At 45.0% G+C, this 21,518-nt stretch overlaps 1 protein-coding gene across 6 annotated transcripts in view; it reads right to left on the bottom strand.

Moving 5' to 3' along the window:
• Positions 1–3,486: 3,486 nt before the first annotated feature.
• Positions 3,487–21,518, bottom strand: part of LOC121292006 (PR domain zinc finger protein 1-like) — a 115,569-nt gene continuing 97,537 nt past the window's right edge. For 4 of the 6 annotated variants that reach the window (XM_041213744.1, XM_041213742.1, XM_041213743.1 and 1 more), the window contains 4 exons: positions 17,245–17,497; positions 7,689–8,755; positions 5,443–5,571; positions 3,487–4,610 (listed from right to left, as the gene is read on the bottom strand). In XM_041213744.1, the coding sequence (XP_041069678.1) occupies positions 4,053–4,610; positions 5,443–5,571; positions 7,689–8,755; positions 17,245–17,497 (2,007 nt within the window). In that variant the 3' untranslated portion in view covers positions 3,487–4,052. Of the gene's footprint in view, positions 4,611–5,442; positions 5,572–7,688; positions 8,756–17,244; positions 17,498–17,654; positions 17,877–21,518 lie in introns of those variants that run through there. The other 2 variants (XM_041213747.1, XM_041213746.1) reach the window with 2 other exon arrangements.

The raw sequence follows: 21,518 nt of genomic DNA, 5'->3' as shown, positions 1-21,518 counted from the left end.
TAAAAAACTGTTACCCATAACATTAGCCTGCAAGGGTGGCTGCACTTGGATAGAAAGCAGTCACAGTATGTGCACTACAAAGCAGAGAATAGGTTACGAACATACATACGAACATATGAGCAAGGAGCAGGAGGAGGCCATTCCACCCGTCAAGCCTGCTCCACCGTTTAATAAGATCATAGCAGATCTGATAGTCACCTCAAATCTGCATCCCGCCTACCCCCGGTAACCTATCACCCCCTTGCTTACCGAGAATCTATCCACCTCTGCCTTAAAAATATTCAAAGACTCTGCTTCCACTGCCTTTTCAGGAAGAGAGTTCCAAAGACTCAAGACCATCTAAGAGAAAAAATTTTGCCTCATCTCCATTTAAAATGGGAAAACTTTTATTTTTAACAGTGACCCCTAGTTCTAGATTCTCCTACAAGAGGAAACATCCTCTCCATATCCACCCTGTCAAGTCCTCTCAGGATCTTATATGTATCAATCGAGTCACCTCCTATTCTTTAAACTCCAGTGGATACAAGCCTAGCTTGCCCAACCTTTCCTCGTAAGACAATCCACCCATTCCAGGTATTAGTCTGGTAAACCTTCTCTGAACTAAGATATGGGGATTGTATAGTTATCAGATCATTCTGGTCTGTCCTAAGCTCCCGTCCTCATGGTACACGTGACTAAAGGGTGTCTACTGTTCCCAGGCCACTCCCCAACCTGTTGTGCAGCATCTATCAGGAGACTATAATAGAGGTGCAGGCTTGGGCCTGCTCAGGCCACACGGGATCATCATATTACTCTCCTCACTGCTGTTGGTGTCACTTTAAAGGTAACATCTAACATTAATGATGTAGGTTGGCACTAAATTGTATGAATTTCTAGCCCTGAGCTGGTTCTGAGAAAAAAATTGGAGAAATAAATATTTTTAGAGGTAGATTCTAAACAACCTGATTAATCAGGGTTTAAAATATTAACGCTGAGCCATAATAGCTGACTGTATAGAAAAAGCTGGAGATGATCGATAGTTAATACTTGTACCTGTGTGTGTGTGCGCGCGTGCGTGTATGTGAGCATGTGTCTCTGTGTATGGGCGCACATGGATGTCCGTGTATGAGACAGCTCAAATCAAATGAGCAGCACTTTGCAAAATGGCCTTTTTCAGCTTATTGCACCCTTCATTTTAAAATGAGCAAAGAGTTCGCCCCTGTCAGTTTGGAGCCATTTGTACCATTGAGGTTCTTTAAGATTCCATCCTGATCTTAGCCCATTGGACCCACTGATGACTGATTCGAAATCCCAAATTACAAAGAGCCAAAGATGCATTAAGAATGTACATCAGGCTCAGTGGAAGCCCTTGCTGCAGCACATTTTACAGTGTGATGGGTTGCTGGCCAAGAATTGAGGAAGGTCATGAAATATTTAAGCGAAGTCACTGCACCTCTAGTAAACAAATGCATCAAAAAGTTATGTTTCAAGTGGACCCAGTTCAAGAAAAGGACTGCTTTGGTTTGCATTTTGCCAGGGCTCTCATTTTGCCATGGAAACCACTGATTGGGTTCTTCAGAGCCATGGATACCACCCATCGAATCCTCTGAAACCATGGGATTCATAGGAGCCATGGGCATTACCCAGCATGGTAGCCATGAATATCACCTGTTGACACCTCCTAAATCAAGGAAATTATAGGAGATATTTAAATAAGAGTAGTCAGAGTAGGCCAATAGTAACCATGGAAACTAGGGATAACATGAAAACTATTCAAGGAAAGGCTGAAGATTTATATTTGTTCTCAACCTTTGGGAATCAAAGGTGAACTCAGATGCAACTATTCAGTCATAAATTGCCATTGAGTTTGATTGTTCCTCTGGGCCAATAGTTGTCCATGTAGGTGACTTTGGTGGTTTCCATGGCAACATCACTCAATGACATTCAAATCCAAATCCAGTGTCAAAGACAAAAGATAAGTTCCTGTTTTCAAAGCAAACAATAAAACTGAGAAATAGAATCCCTCTGTCAGGCTACCACAGTCAGGTTTAAAGCCCAGTGTATGACTATTTTCTGTGAAGAGGTCTAGAATGTGCCTACATTTTCTTTTACAAAAACTAACTTCTTTCTATCAAAAGTAGCAATTTCTTATACTGTTTTTAATTTTCAAAAAGAATTTTGCCCTGAGCAATTTTTACTAGTCACCTACTCGCTATAACTGGCAACATGCTCAAAAATACATACACTACTTAAACACTCTAAGACTTGCTTAAATCATATCCTTGCCAAGTCTAAGCCTTGAGCAATTTTTTTTGGTATTCTTATAACTCATCAAAAAGATAATATATATAATATTCTTTGTTTTGTTGCTTTTGAAGCTTTTGAACCTATTTTAATTTTACATCATTCAGCCAGCTATAAAGTACTCCAGCAAGATAATGTGTTGAAGCCCTTGTCATACCATTAGATGGCTTCAGTGGGTTATGGCTTTAGAAGGGTAGGTGCTATTCCAGTCCCTGCCCTCTCTACCTGATAGACACTTGCTTTGGGTACAATTAACTCCACCACTAACGCAAACCTCACTGCGCCCTGTGTAAAACACAGGTTGCAGCCCATAGTATGCACTGCATTAACAGCGGTTATAAATCTATAGAATAAGATCAGTTTTACTACTCCAGCTTTACCAGTGACTGGCAAACTGCAAGGGCAATGATGAGAAGGAACCCTGTCACATTTCCAGCCACTGTGAAGGAGAGGAAATGCAGAATGTAATGGCGAGAGCAGAACTGTAGAACACCAAAGGGACATAAAGCTTTAGAGATGGGGCAAAATATTTATTTTGGTCTGATTTTTTTGAAGATGCCATTGGATGCCTGAATCATTAATTACATGCCAGTCCAAACAGTGAATGAATGAGCTGGATGGGAGGTACTTACAAAAAAAATGCAAACATGAAATAAAACCCCTTTGCAAGCACTGGAGGGTGAAGGAATGTTGCCTTAATTTTCTCTTCCAACAAGAATCTATCCTCGCTACATTCTACAGACATGACATACATTGGTTCCAAACCAAAGAGACATTTCTTGATTTCTTGTGGGAAAGTAATTCATTCAATAATACCCCCCCCTCCCCCCACCCCCCACACCCTACTTCCAAACTTTACTCACAACCAAACAGCAAGAGTTCAACTTCTGAGGCTGCAAATGTGGTTTGTTGGTTGGGTTCAGGAGGATCCAATCGCCCTCCTTTTAAGGGACCATTGATTCTCTCAACCCATGCAAACCCGGCCAATAGCACTGCATTACACCCGATTGTCTCGATGTGATCTCACACAAATAACAGTCAAACTGAAAGCGAATGGGATCATCAGATAACCTCAAATGTCACAGGCACGGATATCAAGGGCTGAAGAACAATTTGTCTTTATGATGCCTGTTTGACAAGCCGGATTTGGAAATAATTCAATTTTACTTCATCACCAGTACCGCAGTATCAATCAATCCCACATTTTAGTCATGGTGAACTTTATTCAAAATAAAGGAATGTTTTGACTCTTAATAAATAAGATATAGACCTTAGAAGAATAAACTCATATCTGATTGTCTCTTAACTGATAAAAATATATACCATTTTCTGTTGTATAAATATATCTAACACACCCTGAGAAAGCAATGAAAGCACAATTGGTTATTATAGCAGAGGCTGGGTCTGCACATCATCAACACCCAGTAATGGCCATGTGTTTGGGAATGATTTTTTTGGTCTGACTGAATTAATAAGAACTCACATGGACAACAGGAGTGGATTGACAATTTGTCAGATCCTAATGACATAGGCTACAGGAACAAAACACACATACACATGGACACATATAAAACACAGCCAGATAACTACTACTGTGATTGGAAGTACTTTGAATCCACATTTTTTTGTGGGATCTATTTCCTCAATGCCATGAATTTTCCTTCTAGTTTGTCCAGTACAGTCAGCTGCCTGCTATGAGCCCCAGTGACAGAACCTGCTTGGTGAAGAACTCAACAAATTAGTCCCAGCACATGATGACTACTGTGTAATTATAAACTGGCTTCTTGCTTAACCCTGATAGGCAGAAGAGGTGGTGAACTTGGGTGGAATATCATTAGATTGGAATTCTTGGTCCTCTCATGGAAGCCAATGGCTGGAAGGTGGTCTCCAGTGTTCTTGTGACATGCTGCTCTGAACTGCTCCTCTTTGTATTCCTTCTCTGGGTCAACAGCCATAAGCTGCTCAGTTACCATCTCTAGCTCTGTTGCTGTGGCAGTGTCTTCCAATCTTTCTGCATGCTCGCTCATGTCGAACTTCTCGATTGCGTCGTCAATCCTGAGGAGTTCCTCCTTGGACAATCTGCTCACTGAGGCCATAGGGCAGTTGCCTTTCTGGTGGATTTTCAGGCTGCACTGGTGTATGTAGCTCTTGGGGCAGAAGTGACACTTGTGTTGTCGCTCCTTGTTGTGCAAACGTCTGTGCAGCTTGAGGTGGACGAACTGGGTGAATTTTGCTGAACACTGCTTGCACTGATAGGGCTTTTCTCCAGAGTGGAGGCGGAGGTGAGTCTTCAAGTTGCTGGTGCTACTGAAACGTTTGTGACACACCTGTTACAGGGAAAGTTGGAGAAGTCAATCAGGACAACTGGATCAGAGCAGGCGAGACAGAGAAGACACAATAGAGACAGGCAATTGGTTTATTAGATTACCACATTCAATGATTATTCCTGGCTCTGTGGAAACAATAAACAGAAGTTTTTTTTTTGTATAGGATTCAGAGATGAGATCCAACACCATCCCACGCATCCCCCACTTCAGCCAATAGAGAGGGGTACAAAGAGAGCAAAATCAGGCAGTTTGGTTGGGCATTCATCCCAAAACTACTCCATTCTTGCTCATGGTAGGTTAACGGCTAACGTTTTAATGCTGAGCACTTTGTATTCTTCTTCCTCTTTGGAAGTTTCACAATGGTGTTGGCCTGCATTTTACAGGTGTTTATTTTCTTTCCTTTAGTCCACACCCCCCCACCTCCCACTCATCTTCTGAAGCCACTGACCGAGTCCCCAGACACCAGCTGTGTTCTTAAACCTCCCTCAAGTGAGAACTCAGATTTGAGGGGTAGAAACTGGTACATGCTCAGGAGTACAACAGGCATAACACTGACAGTTTAGCAAAAGGACTGGCCTGGGCCCAACATATGTGCGTGTTCAGGCCACTGCTAACATTGTCAAGCTCATTTTTTTAGGCCTTCCAGGTGCCCATTTAAAACATGGCCAGACGAATTTCACACCTTCTTTCCCACCACCCCCCCCAGAGTGTTTGGCCATGCAGTGAATCACAGCTACGCTCAACTGCATTTAGCAGTTGGATTCACAATCCTGCTCATTAAGAGCTCCTTAGAGCTCTTTAATCACTTTGGACAAGCTTTTTGTTTTCTTACCTGGCACTGATGAGGTTTTTCTCCGGTGTGTACAAGGTAATGCTTTTGGAGATGAGCCAGTTGTGTAAATGTCTTACTGCAGGTGTTGCATGAGAAAGGTCTCTCTCCACTGTGGACTCTCAGGTGAACCTGCAAGAAATGGAATGCAGTTATACTACAGGCTGCTGCTAGTGGCAGGGCTCCATTACCGCTGCAGTGGTAATATCTTTCCCAGAACAAATGTAGGTGTTGCCTTTATGGGGTGGTGACTCATTTTTTTAAGGTTTCCCTAATGTCACAGGCTAAAGTCTTTATGCTAACAGGTATGTGGTATATGTAACATAAAGGAAAGAAACTTGCACTTAAATAGTGCCTTTCAAAATGTGAGGACATCACAAAGTGCTTTACAGCAAATGAAGTACTTTTGAAATGTAGTTGCTGTTGTAAATGTAGGAAATGCAGCAGCCAATTTTGCATATGCAAGCTCCTACAAACAGCAATATGATAATGACCAGATTATCTATTTTTAGTGATGTTGGTTTAGAGATAAATATTGTCCAGGGCACTTTAACTACCCCACCCTTCTTCAACATAGTGCCTTAGAATAGTTTATGGCCCTGTCGGAGATCAGAAGGTGCCTCGGTTTAACACCTCTTTCAAGAGGCGGCACCTCCGACAGTGCAGCAATCTCCCAGTGCTACGTATTTTGCTCAGTTTTTTTGTTGTTTTAATCATTCCAAAGTGAAATGATTTAATCAATATGACCTCTGACCCACAAGCAGAGTCTATGTGAGTCACTAAATAGCACTGAGATTTGATTATAATTAACTTATGAATTTCAGGTCAGTTCGGTTACAGCAGTTTTAAGTTGAGAGATGGGGAATGTGCCTCCTGGACGGCTTAGACTCAAATTACTCAAGACTTCCTGTGTCAGAAAACCTTTGTCAAACAATATTTTTTTTTAAACAACACAGCAAAATTTTAAAAATTCGTTCTCAGGATGTGGGCATTGTTGCCAAAGCCTGCAGGTATTGCCTATCCCCATTTACTCTGAGATTGTGGGTGTGCTGGGCCACCTTCTTAAACCGCTATCTCCTTTGTAATGACTTCATACAACTGAATAGCTCACTAGATCACTCCAGAGGGTAGTTAAAGATCATTCTCTGGGTTATTGGTCCGGTAACATAATCCCTGTACAGCCTTACCCAAATGAAGTGTTGTTACCGACTTCTACATTGAACCCAAATGGTTTACTGTCTTGGGGGCATTTTAAGATTAAATTGTGGCATTTCATAGAATCATATAGCACAGAAATAGGCCATTCAGCCCATTGTATCTGTGCTGGCTCTTTGAAAGAGCTGTAAATTAGTCACTTTCCCCATAGCCCTGCAATTATTTTCCCCTTCAATTATATTTGGTCAATAAACTGCAATACACAGAGTTTGTGTAGAAACTTGATCACTGGATTCTGCATCATGACAAATCATAAGCCCAGACCGACAGCGAGGCAGCCTCAGGTGGACAACGATGTCATTCACTGGTTAATGAGCTACATTAGCTAAAATTCCTTGTCTTGTGGACACCAGGGCTACAGTTGGCTTGGAGAAAGAAAGAACCCAGGAAAATCTGAGCATAAATGTCATCATCATGTGCAAGCATTGTGGGTGTTTTTTTGGGACATGGTTTATGATCATAGGTAACTAGAGACATAAAACTGGTGGGAAAGTGGTACAAAATTCTGTCCAGTGACAATGCTGCACCATGATTTGATTAAAGAAAACTGGCCATAAATCAGCACCATCAAACAGCATTGCCAAAACCAGTTTTTGTTCAAAGTGCCATCTTCACCTTTGAAGTGGTGTGTTACTTTAAGTACTCTGTCACAATGAACACCCAATTATTCCAAGCACCACATTGGTCAGAGCTCCGCATTGTCCCCAGCTCCGCAATACTCCACTAAATGCTAAGTGAAAGAAGAGATACTAACATACTGGCCACAAATTTTGGAACGATCTGACCTAATTTTCTTAAGTATTAGCCATTAATTTTCAGACTATTTTGGAAGAATTTTTAAAGATATTTCTACATGATTGATTCTTTTCTTGGGAGGGAGGAGGAGAAAGAAATACACTTTATGGAAAGAGTTACAGAATCCTAGCTATGCTAGTGCTGAGGAAATAAACAGAAGCTTCAGTGCAGCTGGCTTTCAACTGGAGTCAGAGCTCGAGATCACTGCCTCCTTTGCAAATACTGTAAAGAATATGTACCTTTAAGTTGGATAGCTGGCCGAAGGTCTTTGAACACACGTTGCATTCATATTTGATCTTCCCATTCTGTTTCTTCAGTGGGTATGGAAGTGACTTATAACCAGGGGAATCTGCCAGGGAAATCTTTGGTTTGCTCAGGTTCATTGCTTCCTCACTTCCTGGAACCCAGGAAGTAGCTTTCAGCTGCACCGACAGCTCGGAGGTTATTGAGGTACCTGACAGTGGTGAGCGATTGACAGGAGTTTCCTTTAGGCCCATTGTCGGGCCCATGGGTGAGAAAGCACTAGTGGGTGCAGAGATAAGGAGACCTCTTGGCTGCTCAGGAACACGAAGCCTTTGGCCTTCTTCATTAGACAGTGTGACAGGCAGAACAGTCCGGCTCATCATGGGATGAGGGAGGCAGTCTCCACCCACAAACCCACCACAGACTGGGGTCATCCTGCCAAATAGGCCGAGATTGTTCACATTGTTCAAAGTAGCTGGACTGTTCAAGGGAGGAATACTGTTAAAACCAGGTGGATAGGTGGGCAATAAAAATCTGGGGTAGTGAGGAGACAGAGAGCTATATGGATACATATACTGATGTTGGATGTGGCTTGGAGGTGAGTACATTGGATAGGAGACAAGGCCCTCAGCATGACTGTGATGTCCATTCAAATGCAGAGGGAGTTCTTTGTGAGACGAGGTAGTTGAGTTGGGAGACAGAACCTGAGGGCTTTGTTGAACAACAGGACTTTTTGATCTTTGGTTTGGACTGGTTCTGTATAAAGGGCTAGTTCCATCCAATGGCCTTTCATTGTCATTAACACCATTTATCTTTGAGCTATTTTCTTCTGGTAGAGGTCTGGTCACTACACCTGGGTAAAGCTTTTTACTGAAGTCCATTATTTGGTCATCTGGAGTGATGGGTGGTGTATCTCTCTCAATTATCTCCACATCCACTTTTTCTTCCTCATTCTTTGTGTTGTTAGCATATTGTTTTTGGCCTTCTTGAATGTCTTCCCTGCTCTGAGGTAGCCGGCCAGTGTATTCAGACACTAGATCCTTATATCCCTTGAGATTATGTTCTGGAATGCAAAAAAATGAGATTTAATCTGAGGAAGCATGAGCAGAGTTATTACTGACTGGTGGAGGGAGGTGGGAAAAGGCCAAGACGCACAATGCAAGACACTGTCAAAATTGAAACAGGGCACGGAGGAGAGAAGTTGCTCAATAAGCAATAATTGCGTGAAGCCACACTGAAGTTCTAAAAACCAGCCATGGTTCAGTGGTAACACTCTTGCCTCTGTGTCAGGAAGTCACTGGTCAAAATACTTGAGCAAATAATTTAGGTTATTGCTTTACTGTAGTACTGAGGGAATGCTCCACTGTCAAAAATGCCAACTGTCAAATGAGATGTTAAACCAAGGCCCTCGCAAATGGACTTAAAAGATCCCACAACACTTCTCGAAAAAGAGCAGAGAAGTTCTCCCTGGAGTCTTGGCCAAAATTTATCCCTCGGTCAATATCGATAAAAACAAATTATCTGGTCACTACCACATTGCTACTTGTGGGATCTTGCTGTGTGCATATTGACTGTCACGTTTTCTACAAGAAAATAACGATTGCACTTCTAAATTTTCGGCTGTAAAACACTTTTGAGATGTTTGCAAAGCAAAGTTGAAGAATTTAACAATTTTCAGCCTTGACGTTGTCCTGCAGTGAGGGATTCACACTTTGCATATGCTTCCCAGTGACTGAAGGGAGCAAGATTTGTGGCTAAAAATCTGACATAGGTGGTTTTAACACAAAAAAAGGGAAATTGGGTTAAAAAAAAATTATACTGAGTCATTAAAGTCTTGACCCCATCCTCCCCACTGACAAGCTTGTTGGGTACAATATTCCCCCAGTTTGTTATATTTTGTCACTTTAGTTCACTTGGTAGCACTCTTGCCTCTGAGTTCTTAGTTTCAAACCCCACTCCACAACAATATTGTCACCTAGGCTGACGCAGCAATACTAAGATGGGTTGAAATCATTCCAAAACTTAATGTCTGAAGTCACAAATGAATGAGAAACCAGGAGGCAGGCAGCACTGTACCCCAACTAGGAATTAGCTCCTTCAGGAGAGGATTGGAGGTAATGGGGTGGGGGGAAATGGGTGGGGGATTGGTATTCAAAGATTTTCAATCACTTTACCAAGGAGCTAGAATGTGATAAAACTCCTTGAGTGTAAGTGTTTCTGCTTGTTTGTGCTGCTTTGCACCAAAGAAAGATTAGCCGCGCTTTGATCTGTGACCAAAGATGAGCCTCCAGATAGGAGGCAAGTTGAGGCAAAGCACACTGAACCAGAGCTTCCTCTTTCACTGGCCGAATCATTTCTGAAGAGCTTCAGGTGGGTGGGGTCTTGGTGTGAGGGGCTGACTAACTGTGGAGAGATCACAGTCATTCTGAATTGCGCTGAATCATATAATGCAACTCTGTGGAATTCAGTGACTGAAGGCAGCGAGAGTGGTGGCTAAAAAACACTGACACAGGTAGTTTTAACACAGAAATGAGAGAGAAATGAGAAAGAAACCAATTATACTGAGTCATTAAATCTCAATCCCCCGCGTTCTCAACTGACAGGAGTGCAATAGATACAATTTTTATTCAGTCTCAAATACTTGGCTTAGATGGGTTGAGCAAGATGATTTTAAGAAGGAGTTTATCTACCTCAGATTATTATCAGATGAATTAGAGCAGCCTGTTCCACTCTCTATTACCTCACTTACTGCACTGGGTTAGTCTGTAAAGCTATGTACCAATACATTGTTTTCAGACCCATGCCACAGTGTCAGGGGCAAAGATTTCCCAGCAGGGCGGACTGGACCACATCAGCAAAGGATCCTGAACATAGATTCTTTGTATCGCTGATCTGGGCCAGGGCTTATGACTGTGGGCGTTAATATGGGGGGGGACACAGTGTATTGGTTGCTGTCACCCACTGTGTATGACGGCCTTATTGACAGAATCAGCGCGAATAGGAGGTATTCCTGCAAACCTAGGCTCATGTTGAATTTTAAAATCATACATTGCAAAAGAGGCCATTCAGTCCTTTGAACCTGTACCAGTTCTTTGGTAGATGTATCCAATTAATCCTACACCCACTGTCCTTTCTCTATAACCCTGATATTTTCTCCCCGTCAAGTATTTATCCAATTCTCTTTTTTAAAGTTAATAAATCTGTTTTCACCATTCTATCGGGTAGTGCATTCTAAGGGTGGAATCTTACAGCCCCATCAAGGCAGGGGCAAAGCTGTAAAACGCAGCGAGCCATTCAAAAGCCCATTGACTTTGGCAGGATCAGAAAATCCTGCCAGTGGGAGGGGGCGTAAAATCATCATAACTCACTGCAGAAAAAAAAATTCCCTCACCTCCCCTTGTTCTTTTGCCAATTATCTTAAATCTGTCTCCTCTGGTTCCTGAGTCTCCTGTTGCTGGAAACAGTTTCTCCCTATTCACTCTACCAAAAACCCTTCATTCTTTGAATTGTAAGTATCAGAAGTGTGACAAGGTAGACTGCAGTTGAGCAATGGGGTGAGGCTTATAGCTGTTTGGGCAGACTTTCCATTACTTAACTGTTTCAGTCATGTATGTTTCAAGTTTCCCGAAAAGCTTCTTGATTAGGGGAAAACAACTCTCGTGTCAGTGAGGATCTAATTCTGTACTGCTCCCGTTGAACCTTGCGTCAGCCCCATGACAAAGCCTCTGAATAACAATGGAATGGCACGTCTGTGGCATCAGCTCTGCAGGTTATCCATACGCTGTGCCCGGCATGAGGTTCATTCCTTCCAAAGCTTGTTAAAGCAGGAGTGAGGTGCGCAGATCAGCCATTGCAAGTCAAGCAAATCTGGGCCGAAGATCAGTTTGGAAATCGGAATGCTACATGACCACAGCTGCAGTTCCAAACACATGCAAACACACTTCAGTCTCTCCAGTGTTGAAGGAAGGGTTTACCATGTCATAGGCTACACCTTGATACAACTGCCTTTCCTAGCTCGACAGGAGTTCCATTGATCACCCCTATGCTTGCCAAAATGCATTGGTCCCCATTTGGAAACATCTCAATTTTAAAATTCTCCTCCTAATCCACTCTATGGCCTTACTCCCTCCCTACCTCTGTAACCTTTTCCAGTCCTACAACACTCCAAGATCTCTGCGCTCCTCCAATTCTGGAATCTTGTGAAAAACCAATTTTCATCACTCCACCATTAGCGGCCATGCCTTCAGCTGCCTTGGCCCTAAACTCTGGAATCCCCTTCCTAAACCTTTCTGCCTCTCCCACTTCATGTAAGATGTGCCTTAAAACCTACCTCACTGAACAAGCTTTCGGGCATCTGTCCTACATGGCTCAATGTAATATTTTGCCTGAAAACCCACCTAAGAAGTATACTCAAATGTTTTACTCCATTAAAAGTGCGATATAAATGGATGTTGCCAAGTCAGTCAACGTGTGGGATTATTTTCGACTTGTCATGTTTAAATGTGAGTCACTGTTTTCTCAAAGTGCAAGTCAACCCTGTATGTTCTTTGCTATTGATTTATTTATGAACTCTCAGTAAGCTCCTGCCATTTATGAATTAACTAACTTATATTTTGTTTTTCAAAAGATACATTTTTCTTCAATTAGAAGGTAAACTGCAGGTGAGCTGGATTGGTTAGTAAGGTAGACACTGTTAATTCTAGCACATCCCCTCAAATCCAACGCAGACTGATGGGCTGAAATTTTCCCTGGCTGTAGGGATCCTAAAAAAAACTTCTTGATGCCCTCTCGGATGGATGTAAAAGATCCCATGGCACAATTTCGAAGAAAAATAGGCAAGTTCTCCCTTGTGTACTAGCCAATAATTATCCCTCAATCAACATCAAAAAAAGTAGATTATTTGATCATTTATCTCATTGCTGTTTGCAGCCCCTTGTCCCCTTCCTACAACAGGTGTCTACACTTCAGAAGTACTTTATTGTCCGCAAAGTGTTTTGGGACACCCTGAGATGGTGAAAGGTGCTATAGAAATGCAAGTCTTTTCTCTTGGCACACAACATAAAACTGACCAAAACCTGTTCTAGAGCTCACTTAGATAACTGGTATGGGAACTGGAGAAAACATATCTGATGTAGCTGTTCTGTCACACAAATTGGGGAAGGGGATGGAATTTAAAATTTAGCCTTTATTAAAGAAAGATCAGTTTACTTTGTCACCTCTCTGCCCTGCATCTGCCCTAGTTTCTGAACCACACTAGTCACAGATAGTTTAATCAACTGACACCAACTTTAGACACACAAGCCCAAGTGCAGAGAGGTCATCGTGGGTTCAGCCTCTGAGCCAACCTTAGCACTGATTTCCCTCTATGAGATATTCCGCCGTTAAATAACTGAATGTGATATTTGAGTCAATTAAAAACCTCAAATTGTTTTTGGATTCTGTAGCGATGTGGACCTGACTGACTGACTGACATTTAACCCTGCTTTCTGTTTCAGTTTGAATGTAAGGAAACTGGGGACGGTAGCAGGAAGGAGAGGGACTACATTACTGGAAGGGGCTTACACTACTAATGTTGTGCATTTTTTTGTTAGCTGAAAGGTCAACCCTTAGAGATTTGCCTTCTCGATCCGTGAAATTAGCAACTTTTTTTTCAAAAAATTCATTTTTAGTCTGTTGTTTATTTATCCAGCTCCCCTTCCCTCTCCCTTCCCAGACAGAAATTGAATCTCACTGAGGGACATATATTGGTCCAGGTGCACACGGGTACTGGAATTTAGGTGCACTCAATGTTTCACTCAATTGGCTATTATTTTTGTGGGGGTTTGGACAGCAACTTACATTTTATTGCACCTTTAACATAGTAAAAATCCCAAAGTGCTTCACAGGAGAACCAAACAAAATTTGACACTGAACCCCATAAGGAAACATTAGAACAGGGTGCCAAAATTTGGTAAGGTAGGTTTTAAGGAGTATCTTAAGGGAGGAGGGAGAGGTGAAGAGGCAGAGAGGGTTGGGGAGGGAATTCCAGAGCTTACTGCTCAGGCAGCTAAAGGCACAGACATTAATGGTGGTGAGAATGGGTGCACAAGAGACCAGAATGGGAGGAGTGTGGAGTTTTCGGAGGGTTTCCGACTGGAGGACTTTACAGAGATAGACAGGGGGTGAGAGCCACAAAGGAATTTGAAAACAAGCATGAGAATTTTAAAGTCGCGTCACTGGTGTATCAGAAGTTAACGTGGGCTGACGGACAAATGGTGATGGGGGCTTGGTGAGAGCTAGGATATGAGCAGCAATACGAAAATAAATGTTACCATGATTTTGAGCTTTGCCAGGTGGCATATCGTAAGCGAGTGCAATCCCCCCTCCACCCTGCGCATTGTTCAGCAGGAGAACTGAACAATTATCTGGAGCAGGCACCTAAGCTGATATCCCTCTCTTTAACCAGGCACAAGCTACAGTGACAAAGCCAAACTGTCCGTTGTTAAAAGGAACTGAGTCAGTTTGTGATGAGCACTAAGAGAGTAAGTTACTGAGGGAAAGCGAGCTTGGACTTACCAACAACCCAGGATAGGGAGAGAGGGGAGTGTGAAGACAAATTAATTTTTCATTTTGTGGCTGCAACATGTAATAAAAACCTGTTTAGCAGGGCGAACACTTGTCAAACCACATTTCAAGACAAAAGAGAATTGTTGCTTGTTACTCAACCAGCTCCAAACTGATATCATACAAGAGAAGCCTGGGATGGGATGGAGTCACTGCTTTCTGAGGTGTGATCAATGACCACAGGGTGAGGTGGAACGAGGCAGATTAAATGACTATACAAAGTCAAGTAATACGTTAGTCATGAAGCATTTCAGATATAACTTGTACGAGCGGGACAGACACAAACACGTTAAAGTGTCAACAAACTGATACATACACACACACACACACTAATACATACTAATCTGGACACACTGACAAACATGCACGGACACACATACACAACTAACACACACCCTCATCCTTCTTCTCCATCAGTCTAATCACACACAACTTTTCTCACACTCAGTCATTCAACCTTACTCTTATCCTTGCCCGCAATACTGTCACCCTCACTCTCTAGCACCCTCAGCCTCATTGCACCCCGTCGTTCACCCTCACTTTCTTTGCCTGTTTGTATTTGAATACTTTGGAATCAAAATCTCTGCCCACAAGTTTCAGAAGTGTTATTTTTGTAGCTAAACATAAAAGGGGCAGAGGGAGGTGTGAGGACAGACAGCACTGCAGCTAACAGCTTTAAAACCAGATTCTGTTGAAAGGTTAGGTGAGCTGTTCTAGGGTGACTTCAGTTCGAAGTGCACCCACCCCTCCAGCACACCAAACAGGGATCGAGGTATTACAATCACAACCCAAAGCCATGTTCAAAAATGCTGCACATTGCTTAGCGGGATGAAAGTAAAGGGATTCAGGCTATTGTCTTCCAAGGAGTGCAGCAAGTGGGAGGGATAAAAGGCAAAGGGAGTCAGGGAGCGACACGAACTGCTCCTGTAAGGAAGGTTGTGAAGGTATTGGAGAGAGTGCAGAAAAGATTCATGAGAATGGTTTCAGGGCTGAGGAACTTCAGTTACATAGATAGACTGGAAAAGCTGGGACTGTTCTTCTTGGAGGAGAGAAGGCTGAGAGGAGATTTGATGGAGGTATTCAAAATCATGAGGGGTCTGGACAGAGTGTATAGGGAGAAACTGTTCCTATTGGTGGAAGGATTGAGAACACGAGGGCACAGTTTAAGCAATGGTGACAGGAACAAAAACATTTTCACACAGCCAGTGGTTAGGATCTGGAATGCACTGCCTGAGAATGTGGTGGAGGTAGGTTCTATCAAGGTGTTCAAGAGGGAATTGGATTATTATCTAAGAAGAAAGAAAGTGCAGGGCTATAAGGAGAAGTTTGGGGAATGGCACTAGCTTTGGTGAGTCATAATGAGTTGAATGGCCTCCATCTGTGCTGTAACCATTCCGTGATTCTGTTATGTAATTTTCGGAAATCCCCGCTTTGTGAACGGCAGACCCTTCCTGATAATATATTTTTAAAAATCACATGTCCCTCCCAAAATCTTTGAAGTGTTTTTAAAGGGACAGCTCAGTTTCCAGAGGAAAGTACAAGGGGAAAATTGAAGGTGTATTTTTTTTTAAATAAGAGTTTGTTTCACCAATTACACCTCAGGTTAAAAGGAAAAATGATCAAACAGCCATGTCTCCTTGTATCTTGCATTGACTGAACAACAGCACTGGGCTACAATAAAGTTTAAACTCTCTGCAAAGTTAAAATCTGCTTTTCAAATTTCATGCTTTCCCTTGCTTGATATGAGGAGGAAGCACAAACCCCTGGCTCTGAGTCTACAATTAATGGAACCTCTCTTTACACTGATTTCAAACCAGGGTTTGATAGTGGAGAGTGCGGTGCTGCATGCTGATGCCCACCCCAGCCCAGCTGCCCTGGCACCATCACTGGGAGGCAGGCTTTGGGTGATCTCAAATGTCAAAATCACTGGGGTACTGTTGGATGGAGGGTGGTTGGTAGGTGAGCTGGAATGAGGCGTATGTACCCCGAACTCCAATGGCATGGGTTACATTCCATTCCCCCACTCCCGTTCCAAATACCCGGTGCCAAACGCAGCTCAAGTGTCCAGAACGCATGGCTGAGGCAATGGAATGACACCAGCACTCTTAACTTTTCGAATGGGACTGCTACGTTATATCAATAATGACAGATCATCACAACAACCAACTCAAAGTGAACAGCTCCACACGCTGCAAGTGATTTGGGATTTATTTCTGGCGCACTTGCTGGACATTCATCTCTGCCCAGTCGGTAACCTGCTGCTCATTTTAAATCCGAGCACACTCACTCCCTCTCCCCGAAATAGCTCTGGGTTATAAAAATCTCATTCTTCTTGGGTTTTTTTTTTGGTTTCATTTTTTATAGTTGGCTGCAATCGTTGTAGTCTGCGCTGTTACACAGCACTATCGAGAAAGCAAAGGTCAATCAGGGAAACTGATTCCAGCCGGGGACAAAAATAAAAAGCCGTGAGCCTGAAATCAACAGCAGGTGAGTAAACGACAACAGCAAAGCTCCTGGAGAGGGAGCAGAAACCACTCCTGAAACAGCCCTTCTATTGCTTACCCGGGGTCCTGCCTGTTCTGGGGACTGACAAGATGCTATGAACTGGGTATAGTCTCAGAACTTAGTTGGAGGGGCAGTGGGCGGACTTGCATTCCACTTAACAACCGCGATGGTAAACTATAAATATATGTTGCTGCATCTCCAGCAATCTAACGGCGTGTGGGCAAGTGATTCAGGTCTAACTTTCAAACGTAGGAGACAAGTGACTGAGGTCTTGCAGCTTGCATGCCTAACAGTACGGGGCAAGAGACTCACTTTCAAATTACACACTGACACTCGATCAACGAAGCAGAAGCAGGGCCAATACCCTCCCCCTACCCCAACCCCCTCCATCCCATCCCCGTCCAAACAATATACAACCATCAATGAGTGTGTGTTGAGACTCACTGAGCTTTAGCATCACTAGGTCACCGGCCGGAGGATAATTCAGTCTCTCAGCAAACTCCCGGCTGTACCAGACCAGCAGCTCATTGCTGGGAGGGATTGGCTTCACGGTGTAGAAGTAAATGTCGGTGCCATTCTGACAGGCGACCAGGTTCTGCTCCTCCGCCGAGTGTGCGGGATTGACGTACCGCATCCAGTTACTCTTCCGCACGTCGTACCCGTCCAGAAAGTGATGGAGCCTCCCGGAGGAATAAACCTGGTGGTGACATCAAATGGAATCAAATTTAAAAAGGGATGGAAAAGGGGGGAAGAGGGAATAAGGCAAACACGAATATCGCCTGTAATTCTGATTCACTTTTAAATGTTTCAATTTGATCCGAGGAAAATAATCAAAGTAAAACGGGTTAAGCAACCTGCTCCATGTAATCGCCAGTCCAATCTGCACGCCGCTTGTTATTTGACTGTGGAACAGAATCAGGAGCACAATCCTTCATACCTCTCGCTTGTCAGCAATACTTTGCAGATTCTAATGAGGCTAACACAGTGTCATGTTAACTGAGCTATTTATGATAGCTGTCACATGGTAGCAGTGAGCTCATTTGGTGACATCATGTTTCTGAGGGTTGGATCTTCCTCTGCGCGCGTGTGCCTGTGTCTGTTTCGCTCTCTCTCTCTCCTTCATCCTTGAGTTTTTAACACCTCAGCCACACCTCCCACCCCACCCCACCACCCCCCCCCCCCAGGTTGCTTTACAGCTGAACACAATTCGTGTATGTTTTGCCAGAGAAAGTACAACGATTCCGCAACAGGAAGAAAAGTCACATGGTGATACATCATTCGTTTTTTTTGAATGCGGGAATGATGTTGAGCCAGGGTATTTTGAACAGGAACCAACATGCAAATATTGATTGTGTCTATGGGAGTTTAGCGCCTTTTGTCAGGTTTATACTGCAATCTCAAATGCTGCAGGGAGGAAGGTAATATCAGACTGTGCAACCCAACCCGAGTCCCTTCACCCTTTCATGCCGATGTCTTCGCTTTTTTAAAAGTATCATAAACTCTAGTGGGCAGCTCTGTGTCGGAAGACAGCTCTGTTATTGAACCGGGTGATTCCATATCTACCTTCGCCTGTTCGCAATGCAGCAGAGCTCTGTGTAGGACCCCAACACGTTACTTTCATGTTCAAACTCATGTTGCTACGATTCTAAACTCCATACAGGTGTATCTTTATTTTCTAGATTCTCTTTCCCATTTTACCCTCCCGAGCGCGTGCACACTGGCTCTCACTGGGGTACAATTCCACACGCACTGACTCTCACTGGGGTACAGTTCCACACGCACTGACTCTCACTGGGGTACAGTTCCACACGCACTGACTCTCACTGAGGTACAATTCCCCACGCACTGACTCTCACTGGGGTACAGTTCCACACGCACTGACTCTCACTGGGGTACAGTTCCACACGCACTGACTCTCACTGAGGTACAATTCCCCACGCACTGACTCTCACTGGGGTACAATTCCCCACGCACTGACTCTCACTGGGGTACAGTTCCCCACGCACTGGCTCTCACTGCGGTACAGTTCCACAGACCACTGACCCTGACTGGAGTACAGTTCCCGAAGCACTGATTCTTACTGGAGTACAGTTTCATACACACTGACCCTGACGGGGGTGCAGTTCCGCACCCACTGACCATGACGGGGGTGCAGTTCCGCACCCACTGACCCTGACGGGGGTGCAGTTCCGCACCCACTGACCCTGACGGGTGTGCAGTTCCGCACCCACTGACTCTCACTGGGGTACAGTTCCGCGCACACTGACTCTCACTGGGGTACAGTTCCGCGCACACTGACTCTCACTGGGGTACAGTTCCGCGCACACTGACTCTCACTGGGGTACAGTTCCGCGCACACTGACTCTCACTGGGGTACAGTTCCGCGCACACTGACTCTCACTGGGGTACAGTTCCGCGCACACTGACTCTCACTGGGGTACAGTTCCGCGCACACTGACTCTCACTGGGGTACAGTTCCGCACACACTGACTCTCACTGGGGTACAGTTCCGCACACACTGACTCTCGCTGGGGTACAGTTTTATACACACTGACTCTCGCTGGGGTACAGTTCCAAACACACTGACCCTCACTGGGGTACAGTTCCGCGCACACTGACTCTCACTAGGGTACAGTTCCGCGCACACTGACTCTCACTGGGGTACAGTTCCGCGCACACTGACTCTCACTGGGGTACAGTTCCGCGCACACTGACTCTCACTGGGGTACAGTTCCGCACGCACTGACTCTCACTGGGGTACAGTTCCACACGCACTGACTCTCACTGGGGTACAGTTCCACACGCACTGACTCTCACTGGGGTACAGTTCCACACGCACTGACTCTCACTGGGGTACAGTTCCACACGCACTGACTCTCACTGAGGTACAATTCCCCACGCACTGACTCTCACTGGGGTACAATTCCCCACGCACTGACTCTCACTGGGGTACAGTTCCCCACGCACTGGCTCTCACTGCGGTACAGTTCCACAGACCACTGACCCTGACTGGAGTACAGTTCCCGAAGCACTGATTCTTACTGGAGTACAGTTTCATACACACTGACCCTGACGGGGGTGCAGTTCCGCACCCACTGACCCTGACGGGGGTGCAGTTCCGCACCCACTGACCCTGACGGGGGTGCAGTTCCGCACCCACTGACCCTGACGGGGGTGCAGTTCCGCACCCACTGACCCTGACGGGGGTGCAGTTCCGCACCCACTGACCCTGACGGGGGTGCAGTTCCGCACCCACTGACCCTGACGGGGGTGCAGTTCCGCACCCACTGACCCTGACGGGGGTGCAGTTCCGCACCCACTGACCCTGACGGGGGTGCAGTTCCGCACCCACTGACCCTGACGGGGGTGCAGTTCCGCACCCACTGACCCTGACGGGGGTGCAGTTCCGCACCCACTGACCCTGACGGGGGTGCAGTTCCGCACCCACTGACCCTGACGGGGGTGCAGTTCCGCACCCACTGACCCTGACGGGGGTGCAGTTCCGCACCCACTGACCCTGACGGGGGTGCAGTTCCGCACCCACTGACCCTGACGGGGGTGCAGTTCCGCACCCACTGACCCTGACGGGGGTGCAGTTCCGCGCACACTGACTCTCACTGGGGTACAGTTCCGCGCACACTGACTCTCACTGGGGTACAGTTCCGCGCACACTGACTCTCACTGGGGTACAGTTCCGCGCACACTGACTCTCACTGGGGTACAGTTCCGCGCACACTGACTCTCACTGGGGTACAGTTCCGCACACACTGACTCTCACTGGGGTACAGTTTTATACACACTGACTCTCGCTGGGGTACAGTTCCAAACACACTGACCCTCACTGGGGTGCAGTTCCACACACAAACTGACCCTGACTGGGATACAGTTCCGCACACACTGACTCTCACTTGGGTACAGTTCCACACACACTGACTCCTACTGGGGTACAGTTCCGCATACACTGACGCTGACTGGGGTACAGTTCCGCATACACTGACCCTGACTGGGGTACATTTCTGCATACACTGACCCTGACTGGGGTACATTTCTGCACACACTGACCCTCACAGGGGTATTTTTCCACTCACACTGACTCTCACTGGGGTACAGTTCCACAAACACTGACCCTCACTGGGGTACAGTTGCACACACATGCTGACCCTGACTAGAGTATAGTTCCACACTTACTAACTCTCACTGGGGTACAGTTCCACAAACACTGAGCCTCACTGGGGCACAGTTACACACACATGCTGACCCTGATTGGAGTATAGTTCCACACTCACTGACTCTCACTGGGGTACGGTTCCACAGGCACAGGTGACAGTATCTTGTTGTCTGGATGGAAGTTGTTTTGTGTTCAAATTCTTTTCAACACTTTGGTTCACCCTGTCTATTATTGCTCCCTTTTAACCACAATGCCTATGTAATGCTGCCATGTTAAACTTGGCCAAGGTGTAGCATTAATAAAGGAATGGGGTACAGTTCCAGGCACTGACCCTCAAAGCAATAACTAACAATAATATAGTACCTTTAAAGTAAAACATCCAAAGGCACTTATGCGGGGTGAGTACCAAACAAAATTTGACACTGAGGTGACCAAAAGCTTGGTCAAGTAATGTAGGTTTTTAAAGGAGTGTCCGAAAGGTGAGAAAGACAAAGATGTTTAGGGAGGGAATTCCAGAGCTTGGGGCCTAAGCAGCTGAACTCACAATCAA

The sequence above is a fragment of the Carcharodon carcharias genome, chromosome 19 (assembly GCF_017639515.1).
Source record: "Carcharodon carcharias isolate sCarCar2 chromosome 19, sCarCar2.pri, whole genome shotgun sequence".
Classification (NCBI taxonomy): Eukaryota; Metazoa; Chordata; class Chondrichthyes; order Lamniformes; family Lamnidae; genus Carcharodon; species Carcharodon carcharias.
This window is presented reverse-complemented; position numbering and strand designations above follow the sequence as displayed.